The 9,842-nt window shown below is 26.7% G+C and overlaps 1 protein-coding gene and 1 long non-coding RNA gene across 2 annotated transcripts; one reads left to right on the forward strand and one right to left on the reverse strand.

Annotated features, from left to right (window-relative positions):
- The first annotated feature begins 866 nt into the window (after window positions 1-866).
- LOC149060307 (uncharacterized) lies at window positions 867-4,737 on the forward strand. The gene is made up of 2 exons (XM_089216021.1): window positions 867-1,026; window positions 4,363-4,737. The coding sequence occupies exons 1-2, from the start codon at window positions 984-986 to the stop codon at window positions 4,524-4,526; spliced, it is 207 nt and encodes a 68-aa protein (XP_089072147.1). The 5' UTR covers window positions 867-983; the 3' UTR covers window positions 4,527-4,737.
- Window positions 4,738-6,935: 2,198 nt separating this feature from the next.
- LOC149060308 (uncharacterized) lies at window positions 6,936-9,193 on the reverse strand. The gene is made up of 3 exons (XR_016189718.1): window positions 8,968-9,193; window positions 7,267-7,414; window positions 6,936-7,149 (listed from the first exon to the last, which is right to left on the reverse strand). It is a non-coding gene; the product is annotated as an uncharacterized LOC149060308 (long non-coding RNA).
- Between the last annotated feature and the right edge of the window lie 649 nt (window positions 9,194-9,842).

The raw sequence follows: 9,842 nt of genomic DNA on the forward strand, positions 1-9,842 counted from the left end.
ATCGTGTACACAGACACAAAAAATAAATAAATAAAAAACACTCATCATTGTAAATTTAACACATTCATCGCTCCGCTCACAATCTAAAATTTAAAAAAATCGATTTTGTGAAAAAATGTAACATCCGTAAAACTCCAGGTTTTGAATTTTCTTCAAATTTTTTGATTCCCATTGATATTAAAAAAGTACTAACTAGATTATATTATCAATTATAAAAGTTGTTGTGTTGAAAATCGTAACATTTTTTTTTTACTATAAACTCATGTAAACATCTACGAAAAATGTATACACATTAACACATACCATTGTAAGATATATATATAAGATCGATACATTTTAAAAAAATTCACCAATAATTAACAAGTAGTTATTAAGAAACTATATTATTATGATATTATACATGTATTTTGTGTGTATTATTTTTATTTCAATAAAATTAATAATAAGTATTGAAATACATTACATTTATAATTTACGTCATGCTAAACGTATATAATATTATTATGTACAATGTTTATTGTACAATCAGAATAAAATGCTAATAATATTGCTTGATAATGGGAAAAAAAAAAATATTAGAAAACCCCATAATAAATTATGTTGACCTTTTAATAATCTTTAGTTGTTTAATCTCATTAATTAATAATGGTTATAACCAATAATTTTAAAATACTAATATAACTTTGATATAATATTCTGATTACTATTCGTTTATTGTGTATTGGGAATTTCCTGAGCGTCTATCCTCATGCAAGAAACCACATTATTAGCATTATTATCTAGTAAAAAAATATTATGGTATAATAATATTGTAATAGGAATATAGGTACTACCTATTGGCTATTGTATCTAGTATGAATCATCCGATCTTTGAAATTTGTTCTATAAAAGAACAAGTCTGACACTTCAGAAAACAGAATCCACTTTCCAACCATCGATATCAACTTACTGTGAGTTAACGTTTAAACAACAACAACATCAACATGAATCGCAACTTGTCTTTGTTTCTGTTGATCGTCGCAGTAGGTAAGTACAAACTACAAAATATAAAGTAATGTTTGATTGATCAATTTATTTTTCCAAATTGTAGATACTAAGTAGGTAGTAGGTACTTACGCATCCACTTTGACGCATAGGTAACAAGTTGATCGAGTTAGTATATAATCATAAGTATCAACTTATAACTTTTAATAAAAGTGTAAGCATTTCTATATTTGCTATTTTGACTGATAATTACTAATTAACTAGCAATCCCGAAAATTAGACGGTATTTAATTTAGAATTAACAAGACTTGTAACTTGACTTTTTAAAGTACGTTTAATTGATTATAAATCTAGAACTACTACTTAAGTACTCACTCAAAAAATTTAAAATAAGTTTTTATTTATTTATTGACTAATAAAAACATACGGATTTAAATCAGTATTAAAAAAATGTATGCGTCTTAGAAATTGTAATTGTATAAATCAAAATATTATGCTTGTATTAATTTTTTACACTATTTCAAAGGAGTTATTACTCCTATACTGTACTGTTTGGATGTGTACAATATAAATTACATTAATTGTCATTAAAATTTAACTTTAGTAGTATTCCAAAAATGTTGGTAGATACCTATAAAATAAGTTCCAAATTAATCCAATCAAATTCATTATGCACACGGCTCACTCAGTGTCATTCATAGTAGGTAATAGGTATATACAATTTAAAGTACAGACGAATATTTTTAAATTACAATAATATAGCTAAAATTGTTAATTTTGGTTATTTAATAGATAAAAAATTACAAATTTGAACTTAAAATAATTATAAGAAAAAACTGTGTTTGCGCATTGTTTTTAGATTTTTTTGCAAAAGAATCAACTACTTACTTGTAACTTTTTTTTTAATTTTCAATCCTTAGCTATTAAAGTTAAACATCTTATAAATTTTTAAAGACCAAAGAATTTTTTTAATTTCCAATTAGTAAAAATTTAAATTTAAATAATTATAAAAAAAAAAAACATGCCTATGTATTTTTAATATTTTCCAACTGCTATTATATCAACTTATGGGGAACCTTGTATAAAATTTTCAAGTTTTATGACCCAACGGATAAAATAATAACACTCCAAAGTAATTCTAAAATAATTTAAAATACCTATAATATTACTATCTATATACTAAGTCTTATTTCGATTTTGTATATAATAATATTCAGCTTAAAGTCTCTCACTCGTCAACATTACCTATAATCATAAGAAATAAAATAATTATAAAATGTGTATACCTATTTTATAACATTATTTAGGCGCAAAGTTTTATGAAATAAATTTCATTATATCGATAATCTTATTAGATAATTATTATCTGTATATATTACTTAATATTGTAGCCATATCATTGAGTCTTTTTTGAATCATAGTCGACCTGATGTATTCTTAACGTATATGAACTCGTACTAGACATAGGCGCACATAGGGTGTGAATTTAGGGGGTGCTGAAATAATTTATAGTACACAGACCCGTGGGGAGCGAAGCCCCCCACTACACCACCCTAATACTATAATAATTACATTGCAATAATTATAAATTTTATTAAAAATAAAAATAAATATTTTGTAATTATATTAAAAGTTATAATAACATGTAATCATTAATTATTAATGTTAGACAAAATTTAATTTTCTGTTTGATATTGCAAATGTTTGCATTATAATTTCCCCCTCTATTTTATTGGTAAGATTCCTCTCAATTCTAAGCGTAGATAGCTTAGTAAATCTTTCTATCTTTCTTGGCCCATATTGGTGCGTAACCAATTTTTCAATCTACGCATAGCTGAGAAGGAGCGTTCACACGTTGACGAAGAAATTGGAATTGTTATTCCCAATAGCTTACAGACATTTGGAAACGAACTTTTATAACATTGATTTTTCATGCCTTCATATATAAAGCTGGCTGGTAGACTATTCATTAAAACCATCATTTCTGCTGATAAACTAACTGTTGATATTTTCAAAATATCCTGATATACATAAACAGATTTATATAATAATATTTCAAAAGATATGACTATGTAATAAATATTTTAAATAGTTTATGCGGTGCTAATTTTAAACCTGGGAGTGCTAAGCACCCCCAAGCACCCCCCTATGTGCGCCTATGGTACTAGACCATATTGACCACGTTATCACCGTTATCGGTGTATCATAAATTAAAATATTATATAAAAGCATCGATTATTTTACTCATTCAACGTATGAAGATTTTTTTATTGAGAGGATTTAGATTTGAACTAGAAGGAGCTAAAAACGTTTAAGTATAAGGTTCAGTGCCTGACCAACCCCCTCCCATTGACGTCGATGGTAATACACCTAATGTATAAACAGCCAAAACAATGTAATCAAACTTATTAAAATGCGGGAAAGTGGATATCGCTTTGCTGTACAGTAGGTTACAAGTGGGTTACTATGTAATGGATGGAATTAAATTTGAATCCAATAATACTATATCATTGTATACGAAAAACGATTTTGAACGGCGACGGTTTATCTGTCTAGGATATAGGTATTATAGATTATTATTAATTATTATTAATACTTATTAAAATATTTGACATTCCGGTAGGTATACATTTTTTTTTTGTTTTGTTTTGATAAAGCCATAAAGGTAGACAAACTTATAAGGAATCTTGAATTAAATTTTCAAAACTTAGAACAAATAAAAGAACAATTGTCAATTTTTATGAATTTATGCTGTCTAAGATAATTTGAACATTGCCGTAATTTTCACGTATTTAGTAAAAATTTGAACTTTAAATGCTTATAAAAAAAATCATGCCTATGTATTTTTAATATTTTTCAACTGCTATTAAAACAGTATGTTGGAAGCCTTAAATTAAATTTTAAGCTTTTTGACCAAACCACTAAAATTTTATTGACATATTATACAAAAAATAAACTAAAAAAGTTGAAAATTAAAATGTCAGTAATTGAAAATCTTATCAAATATAGAAAATGCCTATATAAACATTCAGTGAAAATTTCATGAAAAAAAGAGAAATCCAGTGAAAATCCAATGTTGTTAAAATTTTAATTTCAAATGCTCATAAAAATTTAATTTGAATTTCTGGTGGACATTTTTTTTGTGATAAAGATTGACAAACTGTAAGGAATCGTGTATTATATTTTCAAATCTTAGGTTTAAAAAAAAAAATTCTGAATTTCTAGCACTAAAATTTGCGAATTTTTGTGATTTTTACGTATTTTGTCAAAATTCAAACTTTGAATGCTTATAAAAAAAATTGTAAAATAACTATAGAAAATTGCATATGCCTGATAATATGAAAGTGTACAATATTTAACATGATTTTTTTTTTTTAGTTTTGCTAGTCGCAGCCACAACGATCGATGCTGAGTGTCGCTGGCTCGACTGTCATGCACATTCAGCCGGAGACTGGTGCAACATACTCGGACCCGGATGGAAGGTCAAAACTTGGAGAAGGTGTAACGGGTTGATGGGAAAATCTGAACAGTGTTGCAAATAATGAAATCATTATTATTTTTTTTTTTTATTTCACATGACTCTGTACGACCATTTACATATTTGATACCAGCGCACAATTGGTTTTAAGACGCACTTACTTAATAATTATTACTGGTATAAACAATTATTGATTTATTTCCTTATTAGAGTTTTTTAAATTGTAACTATCTTTTTTTATGAACAAATAACAAAAAATATATTTCACATAATAATTCTGTACCATTGATTTTTTGAAACCAGCAAATTTGTTAATTATAGTTCCAGACCAACAAGGATACAACTTCATAGATTTAATCACCAACAGAATTAATTCAAGTGTTTATTGACCATTGTCAAACTCGCCTTAAATTTTTTCAACAAAACGCTTTCTTATATATTAGGTTTAATAAAAAAAGGTATCTTAATTTCATTTTCACTTAATTTAAACGAAGTTCCAATGAGGTTACTTTAACATTAGTTTGACTACTGAGTGAAAATCTGAACAAGACGTGCTGACATTTTAAAATTTAAATAAAATAATCAATATAAAACGATAGGTATCAAATGTTATTTGCATTATAAAATATATAATTAATTTAAAAATATAATAACAAAAACCAATGAATGAAAAATTTATAAAGATAATAATAGAAATTAATAAGTATTTATATTTTAATTGTTACAAAAATAGCAAAATAGCATTGTCATTTACAATGAAAAAAAGTAGATATGACTCTTAACATTTATGTAAAGTGTACAAATTCAATCTCAGTGGTACTAACTGGTAAAAATAATGGTCATGGTGCACTTAATGAAAAATAATAATATTCATAGAACTCGTTGTTTAGTAATAGCAGTGCTTAGGTTGCGCGCGGTAACATCATCCTGGCACCCCAGGAAAAATTGCTTGGAAAATATCAACTCTGGAAACAGTTATACTATAATCGATACAAGTTATAGCACAATAGGTAGGTACCTATATTAGCATTGATTATAGAATTCTATAATTCTATTCTATAATCAATGCTATTAGTTATTAATGAAAAAGAAAATGTTTAAGAGTGCGAAATTGTGTACATAAATAAAGTATAATCTATATATATTAAGTATATATATATAATATATATATATATTCACTATTCAGTGTTCGAAACGTTCACTAAAAAAATGAACGCGTTCATCAGGTAGTTCATCAAATTTTTTGTTTATAAATAATTTACTACGTTCTATTTTTAAAAAATGAGCGACGTACGCGTATCGTTCACTAACTATGAAGGTGAACGTGTGAACATATGCGTTCATGAACGACGTTCTTTTCAAACACTGTAACTGTATTATATATTAATGATTTAAGAATTGACGGCAAGAACTTGCTCTGTACTTCCATTGATTTTAATACACGGTGGCAATCCTCTAGTAATCGTTTCTATCCAACACATGAATAATATATTATTGATACCCTCATCATTTTTTGGAGTCATTCTGGAATTAATTTTTTTAAATCAATCTTTTATATAAAAATAAACTTAAAAGATATACATACAAGATGATAAGATCAGAACTAAATAAATGTAATTAAATTAAATCTCTTAAAAATAACGTATCAGAAATATGTTCTGTTTATAATTTGTAATCATACTGATTGTTTGAAAAATAAATTCAAATTATTATATAAAGTAATTTTTGCTTTTTGAATGGTTGATTAATTAATTTCATAAATAACTGGGATCACGGGTGGGTAATTTTTGGCCAACCGAAAATTTTTGAAAAAGCCCCTGCATGAAATAAAAGGTTCCATTGCCAAAATAAGGATGGGAGCCCACCAGGAAATTTCCATTTTCCCGATAGGCCTATCCGCCCTTGACCAGACTTTTAAATAATTAAGAATTATTAGCTAAAATACGTGCAATATAAAACATTTTTAACCTGTTATTTGTAAATATACACGTGCCAAAACTCATAGTATAGATAGTTTTGTGATAATTTTACATATAATACATATATAATATATCATAGATAATTGACATATAACAATGAGTTTGTGTTACCTTTGGAAGCTGCGCATTCCAATAAAGAATTGAAATATGCCATCGTTGTAGTACCAGTGGTTTCTTTTAAAATTATATCTATGTAGTCGAAATCTATTCTATACAGTGATAACAACTGTTCTAATCTAAAATTAAAATAAATGTGTATTTATATATATTTATATTTATTTTATTGGCTTTATATTTAATTACTTATGGGAAATAATCTATAATATCCTAACGTGTCGTGTTCAATTTAATGATTATTAATGTTTGGACATTTAAAGTAGGTAAAACTATAATATGGTGAATAATTTTCCAAAACAGTTTGCATTGTTATTATTTATTACTTGAAACTGAAAATATATTAATCTAATATATGAAGAAAAACAAATACAGTGAAAAATTGGTAAATAGAATGATAAGCATTGAAAGAAAAATAATAATGATTGAAATCAATATTCCAGCTTGTCCTAAAATCCACGGCATCTTATAGAAAATCATCACGCTCCAGGTACTTAAAAGACATGGAATTGTCACGCCTTTGATCCATCCCAGATTTATTCCTGGGCTCACTTCTTCTTCTCCACGATGATATAATTCACTGAACGATTGAATCTTTTTAATTTAATAAGTCATGTAAAATATTAAAATTAAATATTATACAAGATAAAATTTTATAAAATATTTTTCGATTTTAATTTTAAGATGACGTAACGCTGGTGCGTAACATACCTAATAAGCTAGGTAGATCATGTGTGTAGCTTCATTAGTATTATAATCAGAGTAAATAGACCTCTCATGAAATACATGCATGTCTTTTAGAAACACAACACATAGAGTATTCACGTCTTCTTACCTTCACCAAGTTCGTTCGGACGCTCTACAAAACGAAACAAATTTTCTACAAGTGTTAGGTACTTACATTATGTCAGTGACATACTTACATATCTTACATTGCACATTGAAAAATGAAATCATAAACACATCGTTTATATCTTAACGTTACGTTTAACCAAGGCCGTATTTAGGGGGAGCTACAGGGTACTGTAGTTGCCCCGAGTGGCAGAGTAAGAGAGGGTGGCTAATTTTTTTATAACTTAAATTTGTATTTTGTATATGATTAATGAGGCGTATTTTTTTTTGTTGCCCCTTGATGTCAAATTCCTAAATACGGCCCTGCATTTAACCAATGCTCACCAATGAGTGAGGGATTAGACAAAAATTATTGCCCTGTATATAAGGATCAAAAAATAAATAAATCGATACACGCTACACACAAATCCTAGTTAACCAAATCCAGCTGATTCTTGTTGATAATATAATATAATAAGGCAATGGCCAATTTCATAAGATTTAATATTTATAAGCTACATCAGGTCATCAATATTTGATCGGTTTGTTTGATATTGAGTATTATGCGTTGATTTTGAATGATAGACATGATATTTGAATGATATTATTGAGTATACTCTTTCTATAAAAAACATAAGTATCTTAAAATTATAATGATATGATTCTTTAGTCCTGCAGGGAACAGAATAAGAAATTAAGGTTTTAGAGTATACTTATTACTTATTTGTGTGTAACTTTGCATTAAACTCGATATAATGTTTCTCAATTTATAACACCCTTCATAGTATATATTAACATATTACCTAAACTACACGGTCTAGCTTAATAATTTATGTTATTTTAGTGATAAATGGTAATACGCTAAAATAATCTTTTTATTTTTTGTAACTAAATATAAATGGATTTTAATTATGGTCGTATAGACTATAGTAGTATAGGTAGTCCGTGCTATTAAAATAAAAATGTTTATATACCTACTAAGTACTTATATTTAATGTAAGAAATTTAGAAAAAAAATATATAACTATATTATTTATTTTTTTAAATGTTTAAGTAAACATAGGTATTAGGGTATCTGTTTTTTTATGTTTAATTTTCAAATAAAAATAAATGGAAAACTATACTTAATACTTATATAGTTATATATTATACCTATACTATCTCATTGTACCTAAATTTACAATATTATAATAGTACAATAAATTGATTTAAGTAATTTTAACACCTGTATGCTAAATAAACATGATTACAATTATATTTTATATTTTTAATTTTATAATAATACTGTATTGGAGATCCATTCTACAGGTACTACTAAAAAATTAATAGTAATAAATCGTAAATATAACCGTGGTAATAACTAAAAATAACGCCTTATTTTTTTTTTATACCGTCTGTATAAAATAATTTAACACCATACGTATAATACCTTGTATAATACAAACTCACATCTCTACCTAAATATCACGAACATTTTCAAATTATTTAGTAATTATTCAAATTATTGTTTACTGTTACACAAACATTTTTCGTAAAACTATGAATCGAAAATTAAAAAAAATATAATAATAAAATATGTACCTTGTCCATCGACTTTTAAACAAGCTTTGTGAACCTATTATCTTGGATTTTTTTTTATGGAAAACCTCTCTTATTTTTACTAATATTAATTGTAGAGTGATCCATTTCAATGTTCACGTTTCAACGTTGAAGCTCAAGACGGAAATGATTTTAATAATAATAGTCACTAAATAGTAAATAGTAAATAATCAGCAGGCCTGTTAGTGTTGGTTAATATAAAAATGAAATGTTGTAAGAATAAAGCAATTATTAATAAAAATAGCCAGGCGGGCGGCAGCTGTCGTATTATCGCTCGTGCCGCAAGTCGCGACCGTCGACGCATTTCCAGGAATAGTAGTATTGGAATTAATAACCATGGTGGCCGTTAGAATTGTTGAGCAGCACAGGTTGTGAAACAAATTATTTAATATCTATCTTTTATTTATTATATCAATAAACATGTTATAGTATTTCCATATTTACGACTTCCAACCTTCTAAGCCTAGTTTAGAGAAATAACATACCTAAACAAAATTAAAGCCAAGGTCTTAATCTAGGTTCACACCAGATACATTTTGAAATAAACTAATATTGAGTTTTTTATAACTGTTGTAAATTATTATTTAAAATATCAGTTTCTTAATAGCTTGTATTAAATTTAAAAATAATAATTATTAAAAATGATCTGGTGTAAACACATAAGACTAGTAACGAGCTTAGAACAGATTTCAAAATTGAAATTGAATAGTTTGAACTGTGTTAATTTTTGGAAATTCGAAGACCGTTTTAGCGCACGAAAAATCTAGTGACGAAGACCCTTAAGGTACGTCTAGATGGAGCAGCTTTTTACGCGTTGCAAGAGTGTAACATCACTATTTGTTTTCAACAGCCAAATT

Source organism: Diuraphis noxia, unplaced genomic scaffold (assembly GCF_037042655.1).
Source record: "Diuraphis noxia isolate RWA-SAM2 unplaced genomic scaffold, SU_Dnox_SAM2 contig0001, whole genome shotgun sequence".
Taxonomy (NCBI): domain Eukaryota; kingdom Metazoa; phylum Arthropoda; class Insecta; order Hemiptera; family Aphididae; genus Diuraphis; species Diuraphis noxia.